The 23,028-nt window shown below is 45.5% G+C and overlaps 1 protein-coding gene across 1 annotated transcript in view; it reads right to left on the bottom strand.

The window, feature by feature from the left end:
* The window catches only part of LOC103728938 (synaptotagmin-17), a gene marked incomplete at its 5' end in the record, with an annotated part of 37,996 nt that extends 16,112 nt beyond the window's left edge, over positions 1-21,884 (bottom strand). Inside the window, 2 exons of the mRNA XM_008826934.1 lie at positions 19,532-19,687; positions 21,764-21,884. Of these exons, the coding sequence (XP_008825156.1) occupies positions 19,532-19,687; positions 21,764-21,884 (277 nt within the window). The remainder of the gene's footprint in view (positions 1-19,531; positions 19,688-21,763) is intronic.
* Between the last annotated feature and the right edge of the window lie 1,144 nt (positions 21,885-23,028).

Genomic DNA, 23,028 nt, shown 5'->3' with positions numbered 1-23,028 from the left:
TGTGTGTGTGTGTGTGTGTGTGTGTGTGTGTGTGTGTGTGTGTACACGCTGCACACACACACAGAGTAAATATAGTAAAAATGAAAAAAAAATCCTTTTATGCTTCATGCCTCTGTGTGGAGACTGAGCCACATGGAGCCTGCGTTCTGCGTTTAAGATGACAAATGGGTTGAAGAATCCCTTTCAGACCCGGGTGTGGCTCATACCATCTGGGACGAAGCAATATAAGCTTCATCCTTTCTTGCCAACGCCTGTCCTCGTCTGGCCTCTATAACTGCTCCTTACTACAAGAGACTATTCCTTATGCTATTAATGTGGGTCACTGTGGCATTAGTGGAAGACAAGGTGTCAAGTCCTGGTGACAGGGAAGCTGGGCTGAAACCAGACCGTACTATGGGGTAAAGCTGGCGCTTGAGCTTATTAGTCTTGATGTCTGATTTGTAGCGGTTTATCACAATACCTGGCTCTTAGGAGGAGCTTGTGAGTAAAATATATGTAGATAGAAGGATGCCAAAGGCACATGCAGATCAGTGTATGTTGTAGGAAAGTGCATACATTCTGGACCTTAACAAAGTCACAGAGAAACCATACATATACAAGCACACACATACACACATGCATGTATACAAACAACACACACAAAGCACACACATACATGCACACACACATGTATATGTATTTTTCTATAGGGAGGCTATGATAAATTGTTAAAAATTGGATTTTTTAAATAGGTTGTAAGAAACATTAGATATTAGTCTTTTCTTTCAAACTCTATGAAACTTGGTTTATGACAAGGAATTCTAATCTTTTAATCACACCACACACTGTAAGACTTTTGTTTAAGGAAAGGCCCTGATGCCTTCCTGAGCCTGGTGGCCTGGAGCAGTGGAGTGCTTCTCCCTTTATACTGAATTTTTTAACTTAAAAAAAATTTATCAGGCCAGGTGTGGTGGCGCACACCTTTAATCCAGTACTCGGGAGGCAGAGGCAGGCAGATCTCTGTGAGTTCAAGGCCAGCCTGGTCTACATAGTGAGTTCCAGGACAGCTGGGGCTATAGGGAGACCCTGTCTCAAAAAGACCAAAAAAAATTATTATTATTATTATTTTTTATGTGTAAGTGTGTATTGACCACATGCAGGTAAGTGCACCCATGTCATGCAATGCCCACAGAGGTCAGAAGAGGCTGTCAGATCTTCTGGGACTGGAGTTACAGACAGTTGTTAGCTGCCATGTGGGTGCTGGGATTCAAACCTGGGTCTTCTGCAAGAACAACCAGTGTTCTTAACCACTGAGCCACCTCTCCAGCCCCCTGAAGCCAGGTGTGTTGGTGCACGCCTTTAGTCCCAGTACTCGGGAGGCAGAGGCAGGCAGATCTTTCTGAGTTCAAGGCCAGCCTGGTCTACATAGTGAGTTCCAGGACAGCTGGGCTACAGGGAGACCCTGTCTCAAAAAGACAAAAAAAAAAAAAAAAAAACCTAGCCAACTGGGAGAAACTGAGGTCCCACCCCAGCCAATGGGAAAAAGACACAGCTCTCTTGTGTTAGGGATACCCCAAGCTTCTGGGTCCTGTGTGTGCTTGCTGGATCTGACCAACCATGCAAGTCACTCTTTTGCAAAAGTAAAATCTGCCTTGCTGAGTTACTTTCGCTCTGTCCATGTGTTCTTTGTATGGTATTGATGGAGTCCTTGGACCTGGGATTTCATTTCTAACATGTGAAATTAATGACTTTTACTTTTTATTCTGTGCCTCCCTTTTTATGACTGTCATACATTTGCACACATAGCATTTGTATTTATTTTTAATAACAGTAAGTTATATTTCATTTTTTGTAAATATTACTAATAAATATTTATCAATACCAATATTTACAAATATTTAGTAATACCAATCAATTAACATGTATTAATATATTCATAACAATCAGATTATCTATATAACTATCATATGGTAATACATATAAAAATTTTATCTAAATAATATGTAGTCTGCAATGTACACAAGTGTGTGTTATTTGTGTTTGTGTGCATGTATGTGTGGGTGAGTGTGTGGTGGGGGTGTCCATGTGTGTACAGGCTAGAGATCGATTTCAGATGTGATTTCTCAGGTGCCATTCACCTTGTTTTTGAGGTGTCCATCGTGTGTGTGTGTGTGTGTATGTGTGTGTGTGTGTGTGTGTGTGTGTGCCTTTTTGACAGTGTCTCTCTGTAGCCCCAGCTGGCCTAACCTGGAACTTGCTATGGAGACCACTGGTCTCACAGAGATCTGCCTGCTTCTGCCTCCTGAGTGCTGAGATTAAAGGCAGGCGCCACCACACCTGGCTCTACCTTGTTTTTTGAGACAGAGTCTCTCTAGCCAAGTAGACCAGGCTGGCTGGCCAGAAGACTCTAGGGATCCCCTTATCTCCACCTCCCCACCTAACTTTTTAAAAATATTTTATTAATTATTTTTATTTTATGTATATGTGTGTATTACCTGCATATGTATAAGTGCACCTGCATCATGCAATGCCTGCAGAGGACAGAAGAGGGCGTCAGATCCCCACTGGAGTTAAGGATAGTTGTTAGCTAACATGTGGGTGCTGAGATTCGAACCCTAGTCTTCTGCAAGAACAGTCAGTGCTCTTAACCGCTGAGCCATCTCTCCAGCCCCGCCTGGCATTTTTACGTGTATTCTGGAGATTGAACTTAGGTCCTCAAGCTTGCAAGGCAGGCAAGCACTGTCTTGGCTGACCCATCTCCAGGGCCCTACTCTCTGTACTTCCATATCTAGTGTCACTACATGCAGATGCCTGTGAACCATAAAGGTGGGAGAGGAATCGAAAACTGACTGGCAAAAAGTGTAGCTCACATTCCCAAGAGACCCACCCCTCCTCTTCCCCTGCTGGGCCCTCTACAGTCCACCTGCCTAGGCCATGCCAGCTGGCGGATGGGATCTCTTTGAGAGCAAGACATTGCTGGTTGCACAAGTTTTTAATAGGTAGAGACCAGAAGTCTGGGGAGCTGCCATGGTGGAGCAGGAGCTGTGACTTCCCTGCTTTCCCCAGAGTTCTTCATACCAGTGAACTTGCACTGAGAGACGTCTGGGGACACTAACTTGACACAATAGGCCTTACCACAAATGACAAAGTGTATGAATTCCAGTGGGGTGGGAGGCTACCGGAGGGATGGAGATATAAAGATGGTTAAGACTGATTAAGATCATCTTAAGATTAAGATGTTCTGTATGAAATATACAAAAATTCAATAAAAATTTATCAAAAGTTTAATAAATAAAGTAAAGTAATGAAAGAAGGAAGGAAGGAAGGAAGGAAGGAAGGAAGGAAGGAAGGAAGGAAAAGAAAGAAAAACCACTATGACTGAAAACATCTCAGAAAGAGAAGCCACTCCCCTGACAGGCCTGTAGGAGCTGAGGAACTCCTCCCAGTGCCTATCCCGCCAGAGACCACACCCTATTGTCTCAGAGCCATTCTGGGCTAGCTCGGCAGCACTGCCACTGGCAGCTAGAACTTTCCCTTGCAGGGGCTGCCTGTGCAGTGTCTCTGGCCTCTGCCAGTACTAGACACCCGGTAACATCCCCTGAGCTTCAACAACCAAACATGGCTCAGACATAGCTAGGTGTCTACCGGCAGGGTTCAGTGAGCCCATCGGAGAACTACAGGTCTAGAACAGCAGGTGTCCCACCTTCCAGGCTATCACTAGCCTGGGATTTGGTGATAGGATTCCCCCACAGTTGACTCTAACCCTGAACTTGGAGGCAAATGGTGCTCAGGGAGGAAGGAGGGCAAGCTCGTGTGGGGCACAGGCTGGCTCTGTTACTTGTTGGCTTGGGTACAGCAAAGAAGGCTGTGTGGTCCCCAATGCCTGATTGGCATTCTCCCTGGCCACACAGGTAGACTACGTTTCCCAGCTTCCCCTGCAGTGATAAACACTCTTTCCAGCTTGTAACATCTCCCCATGCACCAATGAATGCCTGCCCCTCTCCAGCTCCCTTCCTGTCTCTGTGACATCCAGTGGCTGGAAATGAAAGTCTGCAGTTCCCCAGATGACTGCAGAGCCCAAGAATAGAAGGAGCCTGGGTCACAGCATGGCATAAAATGTCATTCCCCGAAGAATTTGCAGAGGACTATTGTGCAAGCAAGAACAAGCTTCTATTGCATCAAGCCACAGACCCTTGCCTGGAGGCTGATCTTAACAGCAAGCAGTCTCAACTACACAATGACGTCTGGCTTTCCAGCAAGTCTTTTGGACTTCCTGGGCTTCTTCCCACCCCTGAAAATTTGGCCAATAACAGCACAGATTGCACATCTCTCAGATAGACATCCAAAATCTGAAATGTTTTGATTACGGACATGAGGCCTCAAGTGGTGAATTCCAAATCATGAAACCTTATTTTCTGCAAAGAATTGTGACGTATGTGTATAGGTAGACATGCAAGATAAATGAACTTTATGCTTAGACTTGGGTCCTACCCCCGAACACAGCTCTTTATGAACGTGCAAATATTCCAACTTTTTAAAAAAATCTGAAACGGGAAACACTTCTGGTCCCAAACATTTCAGATAATGGATGTTCAACCTGTACTACATCATCTGGTGGTTGTGATGATCATTTGAGACACTGTATATAGAGTACAGACATTACCAGGTAGACACTAAGCATTATATAAAGTCAGCTGTTAACATTCATGGTATCAAGAGTTACCACTGAATTTCTGCTCCCACCCCAAGTCAGCCCTTCTCCTGACCCCTGTATGTTCTTGTCCAAGTCTTAATGAAGTAACTGAAAAGTTCTCAAGTGCCTTAGGGACTCATTTGGATTTTAGGGACACTGTGTGTGTGTGTGGTGTGTGGTGTGTGTGTGCTGTGTGCGTGGTGTGTGGTGTATATGTGTGAGCGGTGTGCGTGGTGTGTGTGTGTAGTGTGTGTGTGTGTGTGCGTGGTATGTGTGCTGTGTGCGTGGTGTGTGTGTGTGGTGTGTGTGTGTGTGTGTGTGTGGTGAGTGTGTGTGTGTGTGTGTGTGTTACTGGGATTGAACTCAGTCTTGAGCATGCAAGATAAGTGCTCTGCCACTTAGCCACATCGCCAGCCCTTTCTTTTCCTCTACATTTTATTCTGAGACAGGGTCTCATTAGGTTGTTTAGGCTGGCTGTACACTCAGTTTGTACCCTGGACTTATAATCTTCCTGCTTCAGCCTCCTGAGAAGATGGGATGACAAGCCCATCACAAATCCAGGTAGGAACCCTTTTTGTAATAAGGCTGGTGGGGGAGGTCTCATGTGAGCACAAGGATGCCCAGGATGCCTTTGCCTCAAGCTCTCTAAAAGTGATTCCCACAGAAGCCAGCCACGTTCTGTGCAGCTCTAATGCTGGGGGATGGGGAGGAGGAGAAACCCAGAGAAGCAGTTTTCATATCGATTTACAAACTGGAAAAAGGGAAAATGACACCCACGGAGCATCTGCTCTGTGCTAAGTCCCTGTATGCATGCCATCTTAGCAAGTCCTTCACAGAGCCACAAGCCACATCTGTTCCCCACCCAAACAGCCTTGGGTACACAGTAAGTGTCTGATAAATTCACATCATCCATACCCCTTACCATGGCCCTGACTTACTGCATAATCCACTCCCTTCATTAACTCTGTTCTGGAGACTCTCGCCTTTTCTCTCTCTTTTAAACAAGTTCATCTCTACCCCAGGGCCTTTGAATTTGCCATTATCTCTGTCTAGAATGTTACTTTCTTACTTTTCTTCACAGGTGGCTCTTCTTCAGTGTCTAATACTCAAGGGTTTTCCTTGGAACAGTGCCTGGCACATGGGAAGTGTTATATAAGCCCTTGCTGTTATTGCAATCAGATACCGCATGAACAATCCAGGGATAGTTTTAAAATTACATCTGTCTGTCTATCTATCTATCTATCTATCTATCTATCTATCTATCTATCTATCTATCATCTATCTCTATCTGACAGTGGGATGTGTGGAGGTCACAGGATAACTTGTGGGAGTTGGTTCTCTCCTACCATGTGAGTCCTAGGGATTGAATTTCAGGTCATCACATTTGGCAGAAAGCACCTTTATCCACTGAGCCACTTCACTGGTCCTGGAGATAAGATTTTGTGCCTTGATAGATGAAAAATAAAGGGCCCAAAAGATGTAAAGATATTGCTCTAAATGGCACAGCATTAAACTCTGGGAGTCTAGCTCTCTGATTCCTAAGCTATAGTTTGTTTCACTACAGCAAAAGGCGTCCTCAAAATGCCAGACAGGAATACCCGCCTGTATCCTGCAGGTCCTGCTATTTGAAAGAGTAAGTCTTTTCTTGATGACTGACTGGTGGTTCTAGATAGTACAACACCTGAGCCTGGCCTCTACTGGCCTCCCTTTCCCAGCTCAGCTCAGGCCTTGCAGGGACAGATGTGTCAGATGAACCCCCAGCTCCACAGTGCTCCCCATGTCCCCCAACTTTTCTAGTTGTTGAGATAAATTACCTGAAAGAAACAGTTTAAAGGGGAAAGGATTTATTTTGGCTTGTGGTTTGAGGGATGCAGTCCATCATGGCGGGAAGATGTGGCGGCAGGAACGGCTCACAGACAGATCATGCAGCAGGACCTTGCTCACATCTGGGTGGATCAGGAAGAAGAGACCAGAAGGAGACAGAAAGCAGGGCTAGACTACAAACCTCAAGGCTCTCTGCAACTACCTACTTCCTCCAGCAAGGTGGCACCTGAAGCTTCCACAACGTCCTCAAACAGCGCCACCAGCTGGTGGCAAAATGTTCAAACACATGACACTGTAGGACATTTCACATTCAAGCCATGACACCAGGGATTGTTCAGGAATGCCGTGTCATCCAAAAGCATCAAAATCTTTAAACAGCTGTTCAGTGGAGCAAAAGTACCCCAAGAGTAGCTAGCCTGGTCATCTAAGGTGACCAATGAAACTCAGAATGGATGTTTAAAATCAGTTGTTTTCCTGCCTGGGTGAGCTTTGCTAATCTTGAGGAGCTCTGAGGACAAGACGTTGTGGTGGGGTAGTGGAGTGCCTTTGCAAGCTCTGGGCTCTGCCAGGACAGCTCCAGTAGGACAGGTCTGTGTTTACATCTGACTGCTCAGTAGGACTCTAGCCTCTGCCCACTTCGAGGGTCAACGCCATAGGTACTGAGACCTCACTATACACCAGGTCCCATATGTCAGCCCCTGTCGTTCCCACCACAGCCTGAGAGGCAGGAACCAGGATCCAGATAGGATATCCTGACTCAGCAGAGCTAAATGACTCAGCCAGACATCTACCCTACCACAGTGCTCCTGACCCTTCCTCCAGTGCCATCATTCACAGTGCTGTTTCTTTGAATTGCTTTGTACTACCTCCCAGGTCCAAGCTGCCATCACCTCTCCCCTGGGTCATCATAGTGGTATTCTAGATGATTCTCTTCTTGCTCTCTTGCAATCCCCAGTCAACAACCTGAATGTATTTCTCAACCCATTATCTAGGTCACATCACTTCTTGCGTCAAAACCTCTTAGAAATTTCTCGATATACTTAGCCCCGCCCCCGGCCCCCTGGCCCCCATACACACTCACACAAATGTCTCATCCACAGGCTCTGTTTGATTTGCTTCCTGCTTTTCTGCAATCTCACACAGCTCCCTGTTCTGGCCACACAGACAGTCACGTGGGAGAACAGGGGCCCCACAGAGCTCCGTCTGCCTCTGCCTCTGGAGTGCTGGGTTTAAAAGCATGTACCACCATGCTTGGTGGACATCTTGAATTTTGTAAGTGTTAAAATATTAGTTTCAGATCACAAGTTCTACTTTGTACTCTGTGTGACATTATTCTGTCACGAGCTCAATTTTTAATGCCTATTCTGTGGCACTTCGTCTGCTTGCTGTGTCCCCCAGGGATCACTTGAGGTGGCAATCCACCCTGCAGTTCAGTTCTCAAAGCCTTCATTATACCATTTGGGGTCATTTCCACTCCCATTGAGCTTGAAGGTGAACTTGGGGTTTACACACAGGATGATGGGGAGCCTTTCCAGCTCCTCCCACTCTCTAGCTCCTGGTGTGTACTTTCATGGTCTTCTGGCTGGACAGGGAGGGCATTAAGCTCATCACTCAGCCATTTGCTTCTTGTGACCGGGTTGGATAGAGCCCAGTGCCAACCAAGCCAGCTCTTTTTTCTGACCCATCTCACACACTGCCAACGTAGAGTGCTGAGGGAGCCCAGACTAGTCTGGTTCTGCAGCTCGCCTGGCACAGGGTACATGGCAGTTTCTGGATGTTGTAGTAGGAGCTGGCTACTTGGGGTGATAGTGATTAGTTTAGGGAGACATGGGGGAGACAACTACAGGCAGCTGCACTAAGCTGTTTACCTCCAAAGTGCTGCATACCAGCTCCCTCACATGCCATGATGATTTAAACAGCAGATAGGATTTTTCAAGAGGCCCGTGGGCTGGACATATCCACATGATGCTTTGCATTTAATTATATAGTAGGAATGATGTGCTACATTTTACAAGCAAGAGGAAGCTGGGGCTCAGACAGGTGGAATCACTTGCTTGAAGTCACACAGCTGGTTAATGGTGAGATCAAGATTCAAAGTCAAGGCTTTATAATTCCAGGGTCTGCTCCTGTATAGCAGGACCATTTGGCATTGGCACCAGTACCAGCACCAGCACCAGCATCATCAGCATCAACATTATCAGCACTAGCATCAGTATCAGCAGCAGCAGCAGCAGCATCAACACCAGCATCATCAGCATCAGTATCGGGATCAACACTAGCATCAGCACCAGCATCATCAGCATCAACATTATCAGCACTAGCACTAGCATCAGCATCACCACCAGCAGCAGCATCAACACCAGCATCAGCACCAGCATCAGCACCAGCATCAGCACCAGCATTAGTATCATCAGTATTACCACCATCAGCACCCACCATTGCATCTGGTGCTTGTTGAGCACTAACTAGAAAGAACACTCAAAGGCCTATGATGCAAAGTATTGAGACTGAAAGTGCAAAACAGAGGAGGAACCTGTACAGAGAAAGGATGTCATTTACCCAGTGTGGGAGACTTTGTGGCAGAGGTGAAACCTGAAATAAACCATACCCCATTCTACTCCACACTCTGAATGACCTGCAACCCTCCCTCTGAGAAGCGGTAGACAGGTGAGCTGGGACAGGGCCAGAGGCTTTCTCCTCTCTCCTGCTGGGGATCTGCTTAGCTTCTTCACTGGCCTGCTTCTCAAACCTGATACTTGTGTACGTGTGTGGTATATGCATGTGTGTGCTGTATGCATATGCATGTGTATATGCATGTGTTGTGGTGCATGCATATGTACATGCACATGCAGGGTGGTATATGCATGTGCATATGCAAGTGCGTATGCATGTGTGGTATATGCAATTGTGCATGCATGCCTGAGCATGCATGTATGCATATGTGGTGTATGCATGCATATGTGTGTGCATGTGGTATATGTGTGCACACATATGTGGTGTGTGCACGCATATGTGGTGTATGCATGCATGTGTGTGTATGCATGTGGAGGCCAGAGGTCAATGTTGGGTGTGTTCCCCTATCACTCTCCACATCTCCACATTTATTTTTTAATTAATTAATTAGAGACAGAACTCACCATGTAGACCAGGCTGGCCTCGAAGTCACAGAGATCTGCCTGCTTCTGCCTCCTGAGTGCTGGGATTGAAGGAGTGCACCATCAAGCCTAGTCGTCTACCTTATTTTTTTGAAACAGGATCTTGCACTGAATGTGGAGCTTACTGATTGACTAGACAGGCTGTTCAGAGAGGCCCAGGGATCCTCCTGTCTTTCCCTTCCAGCCCTGTACCACCACATTCGGCTTTTTCAAACCCGATGCTTTTTATTCATGCCCTCTGGTGCCCATCAGACCCAAGGTCCTTCCAGGCTAGAGGATATAAACACCACCCTGAGGCCTCTCATCTGTTCCCATTGCCTCCTCAACCACCCAACTGCTGCAGATGATTCAATTAGCCAACTCTGCTCCAGCTGCAGAAAGACAGGCAATTATGGAAAATGGACCAGGTGCCTTGGAACTTGCTCTTACAGTGGGGCCTGGGAGGCTTCCAAACAGACAGTGGATGGGGGAGAGAGGCAGAATGATATAGGCCATGTCTGGCCAACCTAATTTGTGCAAGAGAGCAACCTTGAAGCTTTACAAAATACAGATGCCAAGGCAGGCTCACTAATTGTGAGCTGTGGCTCAGACATGAAGATTTTTATAAGTCCTTGTCTGGTTGGGCATGGTAGTTCACGCTTGTAATCACAGCACTGGGGACACTGAGGCAGGGAGATTGTAGGTTCGAAGCCACTTGGCTAACAGAGAAAGCCTGTCCCCACAAAACAAACAACAGCCCCAAGTCCCCATCTAGGTTCACGTTCTGTTACTGAGGGATTTATTAAGAGTGGAGGTTTACTGCCTCGAAGTTCTGTCCAAGAGAACGGGCCAACATCTGGAGAGGGCCTGACTGCATCACAGCACAGCTAGCTAAAGGATCACTTAAAAGGTTGATAACATGGGGCCCCATCTTCATCACCTAATTGCTTCTTAAAGGCCCCACCTCTGAATACCATTAACACCTGTATCTCAGCACTCAACCCACAGAGATCCCCACACTGATGCATGTGTGGACATATCATCACTCACACCTTCCTGGACTTTCTACGCATCTCACTTCCCAAAGGGTAGTCTATAGACTCACTTCCCAAAGGGTGGTCTGTAGACCTCCTGCCTGGGCATCACCTTACAAATGTTAGATATGCCTGCATCCGGATTCCCTATTGGCAATTTAGGTAACCTCTTCAGAGGATGGCATGATAAGAATAGGAGGTAGGAATTCACTAGGCAGTTAGGGTAAAAAGACCCCAAAGAAAAGTAGCCAGTTTCTTGGCTAAAACTCACAATCTCCTTAGGCCTCTTCCGCCCCTAAGTCCAAAAATATCAAAAGTATTTGGGAGCTTCTATCTAATCCTTAAAAGATTTTAGGGTTACCTCATCAGAAGGGGGTAATGTTAGAGTAGCCAAAAGCCCCATTAAAAAATAATAAATCAAAGAAGGAGTACATGAAGTTATCAGAAAAAATGATGGGGAGATATGGGAGGAGTTGGAGGGGAGGGAGTGGGCATGGATTTGATCAAAACACCTTATATGCACGTATGACATTCTCAATAAATTATTTATTTAAAATAAAAAAAAAAAAAACCAAATGTTAGACATGCAGAATTCCAAGCCCTACCCACCTCTTACCTCCAGGGTCAGAATCTGATTTTCTTTTTTTTTTTTCATTTGGATGCAGAGTCCCAAAACAAAATAAGTCCTTATCTTAGTCTATTTCCTGTTGCTACTTCCTGTTACTATCACAGATTACTTGAGACTGGGGAATTTATTAATAGAGGTTTGTTTGGCTCATAGTTCGGAAGATTCAACTCAAACACAATCTTCTGCTTCAGTCTCCTGAGGCATCACAGGCCTGTGCCACCACACCTGGCTAGAATCTGCATCATCACCAGGCCTGTGTATGTGAAAGTCAAGTGTTGGCAGAGAGCGAGGTATGTCAGACATTTCAGTTCCTTTGCAGCTATCCAGTACTGGTTCTTACTAATGGATGCCTCAAAGCCAGAGTCCTGGTCAGTCTCTGCAGCAGCTGCCTTGAGAAACCATGTGACTCACCTGGCAGCCCATCTACCACCAGGCTGCAGGACAAAGGTGGCCTTCATTTTTCTTCTGGGGTAGGAGCCCAGCCTGGTCTCTTACACACTCTTTGATTTCTACACAGACCAATCTTCCTCATCCTTTGGCTCCTAACCTGTGTATCATCTCCTCTCTCCCAAGCCTAGGTTACAAACTGTCATATGCCCTGTGTCTCCTCATCATAACCATTAGACCAATTGAGTGTGATTGCTACTGACTGGACATTTGGTTCACATCCATCTGTCCTTGTGATAGAATTAAGCTCCATAAGAATATGGGCCACAAATGTCTGCGTCACTTTTGAACATGTAGTATCTAACACAGTCACTTTCAAACATGTAGTATCTAACACAGTGCCAGGCACATGGGAAACAGATCAAGAAAATCCAGTCCAGCAAGGCCTGAGTGTGCAGGCCTGTCATCCCAGCTGCTCAAGAGGCTGAGGTAAGAGGATTGCAGTCAAGGCCAGCGTGGTCTACACAGTGATTTCAGGCCAGCTGGGGCTTCAGGGAGACCCTGTCTCAAGAAAAAAAAAAAAAAAGACCAACCCCCCTCCCCCAAACAGGGCCGAGGATGGATGCAGCTCAGTTGGTAGAGTGCTTGCTTAGTATGTGTGAGGCTACAAAGTGAGCTTGAGGCCTACATGTGCTATCTGAGACCCTGTCTCAAAACGAAAAACAAAACAAAACAAGACCAAGCAAACAACAAAAGTAAAATACACATACAAGGTGCCAGTTCAACACTGTTTATACACTATCCAGTGGCGTCCTCTACATCCATACCTGCTGCAACCCCCACTATTGTTTGAACTTTTGTTTGAATGTATTTGTCAGGGTCAGGATTTCACAACATAGACCAGGCTAGCCTCAAACTCACAATGCTCCTGCCTCCACCTCTTGACTCCTGGGATTACAGGAATGCATCACCATGCCCAGCTTAGGAGAGTACTGTTTATCTTCTCAAAGTGAAACTCTGTACCATCAAACAATAACTCCCTGTGCACCCCTACTCCTGGCCCGGGGACCCACATGTTCCTAGATTTTTTCACTGCTCTAGGTGACTCTTAAGGGAACCACACAATATAAGCCCTTTTCTTCATCGTGTCGCAGCAGGTGTCAGAGTCCCTTCTTTTCTAAGGTCCACATTTCACAGTATGGACAGACCAGATTTTCTTTATCCATCTGACACCTGGGTCTCTTTCACATTATAGCTATTGTAGATGCTGCTGCTGTGAACTCGAACACACACACCCCTGAGCCCCTGCTTGTCACTCTCAGAACACCTGAATCTTTTTCTCCATCTAGAATCAGGAATTGTCAGATGGTAATGCAGCTCTGTTGCTAAGCTTTGGAGGAATCTGCTAAGGAGTTGCATCCCTTCCTTCCCTCCTTCTCTTTCTTCCTCCCTCCTCTCCTCTCCCTTCCCCTTCATCTCTCCTTCCCCTCCCTCTTCCTATCCCTCTCCTAGTTTCTCCTTTCTTCCTCCCTCCCTCCATTTCCTCTTCCTCCTCCTTCCCTTTCTCTCTCCTTCCCTCCCTTTTACTCTCCTCCTCCCTCTCTCTTTCCTCCTTCCCTCCCATCTCCTCTTTCCAGCCTTCTCTCTCTCTCCCTCCCTCCCCTCCTCTGCTTCCCTCTCCACCCTCACCTTCCTCCCTCCCTGCCGATCACCTCAGGGACCAACTCAACTCCACTTGCCCTCATTGAACCTCCTGGATTTTCGGGAAGCCTCTAAAGCACATGTAGAGTCGCAAAAGCAACCTTCCCCTTTCTTTTCAAACCTCAGCTGTAGAAATCACCCACCTGATCAAGAGGCAGAAGCACCCTCCTCCCTCGAGGGGATGAGGGGATCGGTTCAGAAAGCTTCGCCTCAGGCTAATTACAGACTTTCCTCAGGGAGTCTCAGCAAATGTTTAAATTGCAGATCAACCTGACTGTCCCTGTGAAGTGTTTGAAAACACAGGGATGGGAAGGAATACAGATCCTCCAGAGGCAACTGCTCTCTCCCTCGGTTGGTAATTGAGGCAAGAAAGAAGCCTGTGGGTCTGCAATGGGAAGGGGGGCTTTGCCTAGATCCACATTTCTACATTCTAGCCAGTGGCCTTCACATAAGATGCCAGCCAGCTGTGCTTCCCACTCACAGCTGGGCTCTGCACTCTGGATAAGCATCAGATGTATCTGGGCTACTTTAAATTGTCTTTATATATACAGTAGTTCCCCTCTCACTGCAGAAATACCATCTAAGATCCCCAGCAGATGCTCCAAACAGCTCAGGGTACCAACCTTGTATGTTTTTCCTATTCCTACATACTTCTGATAGAGTTTACCTATAAACGAGGTGGAGTGAGAGACTAACAACAATAACTAAAAACAGAAAAACAATAACTAAAATAGAAAAATTACATCAGTGTGTTGTGTGACGTTATGTGGATGCTCTATCTACCCATCCATCCATCCATCTATCTACCTACCTATGGAATTTTCCACTGAATATTTTCAGAATACATTTGACCTGGGGTGACAGACACACAGACAGCAAAACTGTGGATGGGGGGGAGTTGCTGCAGGCCTCAGCATTGGGGTCTAGTCTCCATAGAGTGTGACCACTGACCACATTTTCAAACAACTGCAGCTGATGCTGAAGGGTAACCTGGGGTAAGTAGCCTTGACATCATGGGATAGAAAGGGCATGCTAAATGCCTCCAGAATGAATATTTCCATGGCATTGAACCCTAGAAGCACAAGCCCTAGGGCTCATATGGTTGAAACAGGCTAGCAAGATGGCTCAGCGGGTAAAGGCACCTGCCACCAACCCCGAGGACCTGAGTTTGATCCCTAGAGCCCACATGGTAGAAGGAGAGAACTGACTCCCAACAAGTTGTTCTCTGGACACAAATAAATATATAAGTGAATAAATGCAGTTAAAAGAAGGAATACAGGCCCTGTCTGATGGGGTCCCCAAGTGAAAACTGTCATGGGGCTCTGTGTGTGTGTGTGTGTGTGTGTGTGTGTGTGTGTGTGTGGGGGGAGGGTGTGTGTGTGTGTGTGTGTGTGTGTGTGTGTGTGTGTGTAGGGAGGGAGGGAGGGAAAGGGAGGGAGAGAGAGAGACAGAGAGAGAGAATTCTCCCTAATAGGCTAACTATGAGATTCATAGGGTTCAAAAACCCTCTGCAAATATGTCCAAACTGTTGTGTACTTCTGTATCTTTTCTGGGCTCCCAAGGGGTTGACAGCTCCACTGTTAATTTCACAATAGCAAGGCTGTGGAAGAGGCCCCAATGACCTCCCCAAGGACACACACTTGGGTCTCTGCTCTGTCCCTAATACCTAATACTTGGAAACAGTATCTGGGTATGGAAAAAGTGTTTAATACACATTTGTTGAATTCATGAATAACTTAAAATATATTTACTATTTATTCTTTGAAAATTTCATGTATGTATACAATGTATTTTGAACCCATTCAACCCCCCCAACTCTTCCCCTCCAACTCCTCTGTAACACCCCCATATTCTTCTCTCAACACTGTGTCCTCTTATTTTTTCCAATTAATAACCCACCAAGTCCAATGATAGCTGCCCATATACGCATGGGAGTGAAGCCATACACTGGGGCACCGTCGACCTACCTATGGTAATGCCCCCCCAAAGAAAAGTGACCCTCCCATCCCCCAGCAGCCCCATCAGTTCCTCAGCTAGGCATGAGGCCTTGTGTGCCCCTTCCCCATCTGTGCTGGAGTGTTGACTGGCTTGATCGTGACTGGTCTTGTGCAGGAAGCCACAGCTGCTATGAGTTCATAGTTCATGCACAACCTTTTAAAGGACCTCATCTTCTCTATGTGGACAGTGTTTGGGTCACCAGGGGAAAACCATGGAGGATAAACACCAGAATTTCAAAAGTGGTGACTTCTGGAAGAAGGACCTCGAGACAGGATAAGAAATAGAGTAGCATGCTATTGAACAGTGCTTCTCAGAGTACTCACCCAGTGCTTAGCACTGTTCCCTGATTTCATTTAATCTTCCTTCAGCGATGATCCTTATAAGGACACCAGGGCAGGTGAGCAACAGGGTTGGGATCCCGGCTGGCTCTCCAGCCTCTGCACTTACTGCTCTGCCCTTCAGTCTCTGTCCCTGAATGCCTTTCTTTCTGTGTGTAATAAGCACATGCTACTTTTGTCATAAATCTTGAGGGAGGATGTGTCAAGACAGGGCTGTCAGTGTCCTTCAAGATCCCTGCTCTTCAAAGTATAGAGCGGGAGGACCTCGTTCCCAGCAGAGACTTGGGAATAGATGCTTCATGATTTGATGTGTCTGTCTTGGCTCAATATAGTTCCCACTGTCTGCCAGCCCACTCTTTTCTTCTGCTTTGGCTGAAACTTGGAGAGAGGGAGCCCAAGTAAGTCTACAACCTGATGGGACAGCCTCCTTCACCAGCTGCCTTCCTTAGAGGCCTCCCTTGAGCAGATGCAGATACTCCAGGTGTCAGGTTCTGAGACAGGCCAGGACCAACCTGTCTTAGGGGAGGATGGCCATACACAACTGTGTGCTGAGAAGCAAAAGTTTGTGCAAAGAAAGCCTTTCCCACAAGAGTTGTTTTTATACTCTTATTTTTTATGTTATGTATTTGTGTGGGGGGTACACATGTGTGTATGGGTACCCATACACGCAGAAGCCAGAGAAGGACTTTGGGTGTCTTCTACCTTATTCCCTTGAAACAGGGTCTCTCACTGAACCCAGAACTCAGCATTTTGGCTAGGCTGACTAGTCAACCAGCTCCCAGGATCTGCCTGTCTCTACCCTCCAACACTGGGGTTACAGGCACATGTGGCCTTACCTGGTTTTTACATGAATGCCAGCTCCAAAGACCCACCCAAAGTCACATTATTCTTCTTACAGTTTCCACTACCTCCCAAAATAGTACTACTAGCTGGAGACCAACCCCCAACACATGAATTTTTTGTGGGGACACTTCACATACAAACCAAAATACCTAGAGTTGCTTCTGATGACTAGAATAGGGCAAAAGTGATTGGATGTCATTTTTAACACTCAATTTCAAAAAAAGACTCTTGCCCTCTCATTTCCTTACTTGACTACACTAATGGAAGCCATCTGTCACACTAGGATTTGCCCCATGGAGAAGACCACAGTCACTAGACAACAACCAGGAAGGAATGAAGTCCCCAGCCCCAGTAACCTGCAGGGAACTGTCCTGCCAACAACTGCATGAGAGGGTTTGATAGCAGATCCTCCCTCCGCAGACAAGCCCTTAGGTGAGGCTGCAGCCCCAGCCAACATCAGCTCAGCAGCTTTGTTAGATGTATTCAGCCAGAACCAAATAGCTCAGCCTGCTTCATTTTTAAATATTTTCTTTGTCATTCTATTATTTATTTATTCATTTATTTATTTATTTATTTATTTATTTATTTATTTATTTATTTATGTCTTTTTGAGACAGGGTCTCCCTGTACCCTGTAGCCCCTGCTGGTGGCCTGGAACTCACTATGTAGACCAGGCTGGCCTTGAACTCACAAAGATCCGCCTGCCTCTGCCTCCCAAGTGCTGGGATTAAAGGTGTGCACCACCACACCCCAGCGTCATTCTTATTTTATGTATCAGTGTATTGCCTGCATGTATTTAAGTGTACACATGTCATGAAATGACCACGGAGGTCAGGGGAGGGTGTTGGATTCCCCTGGAACTGGAGTTATGGATGGTTGTTAGCTGCCATGAGGATGCTGGGAATCAAACCAGGTCCTCTGCAAGAGCAGCCTGTGTTCTTAAGTGGTGAGCCATCTCTCTACCCCTTGTTTGTTTTTAAAAATAGGGTCTCATGTAGCTACAAACTCATTATGTAACTAAGGATGACCTTGAACTTTGGATCCTCCCAAGTGCTGAGATTATTGGCATGAGCCACCACACCTGGTTTATGTGGTGCTGGGGATTGAACTCAGAGTTTCATACATGCTAGGCAAGCATTCTGCTGAGTTCCAGCCCAAGCCTCATGCCTGGGCTCTTGAATGACAGGAACAATGAGATAATAAATGTTTGCTGATTTATTTACATTATTAATTTTAGGGTGATTTATTATCATGTGGTAATAAATAACCAATATACCCTGAAACAATAGACAAAATTACAGCCCAGAAAAGTAGACTAAATTCTACCAGAGAGTGGCACATAACCTACTTAAATATTATATCCTCTAGAAAGCCTTTCACAGTTGTCCTTTATGAGTTAAGTGACTCCGTTTCCTCATATTCTATTAGGCATAGCAACTTGAATCATCACCATAATTATCACCATCATCACCATTATCACCATCATCACCACCACCCTCAGCATCACTATCATCAGCATTATCACCATCATCACCATGACCATCAGCATCACTATCATCAGCATTATCACCATCACCATCATCACCACCATCTTTACCATCATCACCATCATCACCACCACCATCATCACCATCTTTACCATTATCACCTTCATCATCATCATCATCTTTACCATTATCACCATCATCATCATCACCAACAATCATCACCACCATCATCACCATTACTACCATCATCATCAGCATCACCATTATCACCACCATCATCACTATCATCATCAACACCATCATCATTACCATTATCACCATCATCACCATTATCACCACCACCATCAGCACCACCATCATCTTTGTCCTGGTTAGGTTTAACTGTCAACTTGGCACAACCTAGAATTATCTGGAAAAGGAGCCTCAAATGAAGAATTGCCTAGATTGGACTAGCCTGTGGGCACATCTGTGGGAGATGTCTTGACTATTAATTTAGGGAGGACTCAGCTCAACTGTGGGTAGCACCTTCCCTAGGTAGGTGGTCCTGAACTGTATAAGAAACCTAACTGCGGGGGCTTGGAGAGATGGCTCAGCGGTTAAGAGCACTGATTGCTCTTGCAGAGGACCCGGGTTTGATTCCTAGCATCCACATGGTGGCTACAAACCGTCCTTAACTCCAGTTCCAGGGGAATCCGAAGCCCTCTTCTGACTTCTGTGGTATTGCATGACATGGGTGCACTTACATACATCCCAGGCAATACACTCATACTCATAAAATAAAAATAATAAAATAAAATTAAAAAAGAAAGCTAACGGTGCATAAGACTGCCAGTCAGTCAGCAAGCAGCATCCTCCATGGTTCCTACCATACTTCTTGGGCTTTGAAAGTGAGTTATTTGGTCGGAGGCAACACTGTATAGAACAGCAAGCAGGCCTGCTTTCAAGTTCCTGTCTTGACTTCCCTCAGTGATGGACTGTGACCTGGAATTGTAAGCCAAATAAGCCCTTTCTTCCCCAAAGTCACTTTTGGTCATGGTATTTGTCATAGCAACAGAAACAAAACCAGAATCATCATCATCATCATCACCACCATCACCACTACTATCACCATCATCATCCTCATTGTCAAAGCTGACATACGTAACAGGTATCATTCAATCTGATAAATCATAAAACAAGAGCTATTATCACCCACATTTTATAGATGAGAAAACTGAGACTCAGATGAGTAAAGTAACTTGTCAAAGTCTTTGGTTATTATGTCGAAGTTCTGGGACATCTAGCACAAGTTAGATTTCTAACAATTACCTAACAATTTTGTTCTAGAACTCTACGAATCATGTCCTAGTTCACAAATAGTAAATGGGCTCAAACATCAGATATGAAGTTCTTAAACATAACTCTCTCTAGATGCCTTCAGTTTTCCAAACAGTAAGTTGAACATGCCTCACCTGGGATTCATTAGGGTCTAGAATGTTACCTTACCCGTGAACACTAAGCTGGCATTTTCCAATTCTTCTTGGGGAACTTTGAAACTGAAGGATTCGTTGTAGAAAGGATCAATTGTGCCTCGTAAGAAGGATGTCTTCTTGGTCTTCACAAGTTTGAGTCCATGGACCAACTGGATTTTCACAAATGGATCTGAGGATTAGACACAGTATTGCAGAATGTTGAAGACTGAAGCATAATCCATCCATCCCTCATCCCTTCAGCTTCCCATTCATTCATCATGTCACTCATCCACTCTTCTATCCATCCATCCATTCAACTTTTGTCCATCTCTCAGTTCATCCATCCACCCATCCATCCAAGTTGTTATTTCTCTTAGAGTAACCACTTATCACCTCCACCTCTTTCTGCAGTAAGTGGTACTGGGGATTGAATCTAGGGCCTCCTGCACACTGGGCAGGTGCTTTACTATTCATTCATACCTACCATCATCATCACCATCATCACCACCACCATCATCCTTGTCCTGGTTAGCTTTAATTGTCAACATGACACAACCTGGAATTATCCAGGAAAGGAGCCTCAATTGAGGAACTTCCTAGATCAGATTGGCCTGGGGGCATGTCTGTCTCCAGCTCTTATTTATTAGTTTTCTATCAATACATCCATTGATTCATTCATGCACCTATCCATCCACTGACCCATTTATTACTGGAGGCCTGCACCCCTCCCCTTACTTATGTATCCATCTGTCCTATTACCCAGCCATCATTTCCTCATCCATCTCCTCATCTGATCATCCCTTTTCCTCTTTCTATTCATCTAACACTTACTACACTCCTCCCATGTTTTAGGTACATTTTGTAGATGAGAACATGGAGAGTTCAAAGAAAAGAAATTATTTGTTTAAGATCTGGCTGGTGGAGGCAGCACCCGGCCGGAGCCTGTCTACAAACAGAAAGCCACTTCCAAGTCAGCAAGCTCACAGCTCTCACACAGGATAAGAGCAGACAGAATTAGAGCTGTCGTGCTTAGATCATTTTATAGTGTAGAGAGGGATTCATATAGACGACGGACTGTAATATTTATTTAAACAATCCAGTGAGGTAAATCCTGTTGTTAATTTTTGAGATGAAGAAGTTGAGGAGTGTAGAGGCTGTATAACTTCTCCAAGGTCCCATCTTTGCAAGCAGCGCAGTTGAGAGTTCATTCCAGGGAGTTTGGCTCCCTATAATTTCATCATCCTGACTCTCCCACTGTGGTGAGTCAGAAGCTCCAGGCATCATAGCATTCCTTCCACCTGTCCTTTTGAAACCTCCACTTTATAGCGTGGCTTTTGAGAATACAAGGTGCATTCTCGATTCAGCTGTCACCTCATTGCACACAGTAATATACTTTGGCAATCAAAGTTGGAGAAGACATGGGGCTGGAGAGATGGATCAGTGGTTAAGAGCACCAACTGCCCTTGCAGAGGACCCGGGTTCGATTCCCAGCACCCACATGGTGGCTATAAACCGTCCTTAACTCCATTTCCAGGGGAATCCAAAGCCCTCTTCTGACCTCTGTGGCATTGCACGACACGGGTGCACTCATATGCATGCAGGCAATACACTCACACACATAAAATAAAAATAATAAATAAAATATTTTTTCCTAAAAAAAAAAGCTGGAGAAGACAGCATTTCCACCACTGGGCTGAAGTGGGCCCAGTGACCATGACTACTTTTACAAAAACATCCTCTGCTGTCACGGGAGAAGCCACTTACGGATGGGGAGGAATCTGTGCCATTTCGCTAAATGTGTTTGAACTGCCAGAAAGTAAACACTTAATACAATAGTTCTTTCGGAGCTGGGATTTATAAAGATTTATGGTACCCAGGAAATGAGGGGAGGGATGGTGGGGGGAAGCCTTGGCTGCTGCTTAGAATGTAGTCATTTTGTACACTATTGCCCTCTAGAGGGTGGTGACTGTATTACAGGCACAGTGTGGAAAGACGTTTTTTTGCTTCATTTTTATGTTCAAGGAAGATACAGATTTTGCAGAAGTCATCACAACTGGTCACAGTTCCCAAGATGGGGCTCCCAAGATGTCACTACAGGCCTGCTTCGTCCTGATTTGTTTTCCTTTTTTGAACTAGCATCCTAGTTCTTGAATGTTCTCCGCCCTCACAGGGCTTTATCAATAGCATCCAGAATGCAGAGAAATTGGATCCTTCCACTAAGAGACATGTCCTTAAAATGTGGGCGATGCAGGGCTTTGAACTGTACCTGAACCTTGGCTCACATCTGTCTGCAGTAGTTGCTTGGCTCGAATGATGTCAACGTTTAGTCTCCCAGCGCTGGGGAGATAATTTAGAGACAGAAGCAGCTCCCCCAGCTCCACTTCATTCTGTGGGAAAGAAAATCCGTTGAAAGTTGCTTTTTGGCTTTGTACTATCATGCAGGAAACCAATTCCAGAAACTCACAAATCAATAGCTGAGGGTGGATCCAATGACAGGGCGCCTCTGCTTTCACTTTTTTTTTTTCGCATACGTGAGTATGTATGTGCATGTGTGGGAGGAGTACACCTTTGTGGAGTCCATGTGTATACATGTGTGCATGTGTGTTGAGGCAGGAGGACAACCTTGGGAGTCATCCTCAGGAGCACCATCTATCTCCTTTGAGACAGCGTCTCTTTGGCCTAGAACTCACTAACTGGGCTAACCTGGCTGGTCAGTAAGCCTCGGGGATTCTCCTTCCTCTGCTTCCCTAATGCTGAAATTACAGGCATGCACCACCATGCCCAATATTTTTATAGGGGTTTGGGGGATTGAATTCAGGTTCACATGAAGATAAGAGCTTTACTGACTAAGCCATCTTTGATTTTTGTTTATCTTCCGACTTCAATTATTTTCTTATCTATTTCAGAAAGTATTTTCTGCTCTTGGCATGCTTAATAGCAGCAACACCATAACAAAAAAGGTAACACACCATGTCCAATGAATGCTAAGCGCCTAACGGAATAACTAACAATCTTCACGATGAGTACATGAGATGATAGCATTTACTTAATTTAATAGATGGAGAAACTGAGGCTCAGAGGGCTTGAAATACATGTCCAAAGTCACACTGCTGGGAAGTGGTAGAGCTGAGACACAGGGAAATGATTCCAGGTTCTCTAACTAGCAGAAAGCTATCTGGATGAGGAGCTGTTCTTGACCAGTAGGTCACAACAGAGGCTTCCCCTCAATATGGCCATGCTCAGCACGTGACCTCCTATCACTATCACTATCACTGCCACTGCCACTGACACTGTAACTGTCACTGTCACTATCACTATCACTATAAGTATCACTATCACTTTCACTGTCACTATCACTATTACTGTCACTGTCAGTGCCACTACCACTGTCACTGTCACTATCACTGTCACTATCACAGCCACTGTTGCTGTCCCTGTCACTATCACTGTCACTACTACTGACACAGACACTGCCACTATCACTGTCACTGCCACTATCACTGTCACTGTCACTACCACTGTCACTATCAC

This window comes from Nannospalax galili, unplaced genomic scaffold (assembly GCF_000622305.1).
Source record: "Nannospalax galili isolate Female #2095 unplaced genomic scaffold, S.galili_v1.0 scaffold172, whole genome shotgun sequence".
NCBI lineage: Eukaryota > Metazoa > Chordata > Mammalia > Rodentia > Spalacidae > Nannospalax > Nannospalax galili.
Note: the sequence above shows the minus strand (reverse complement) of the source record. Positions and strands in the feature narration are given on the sequence as shown.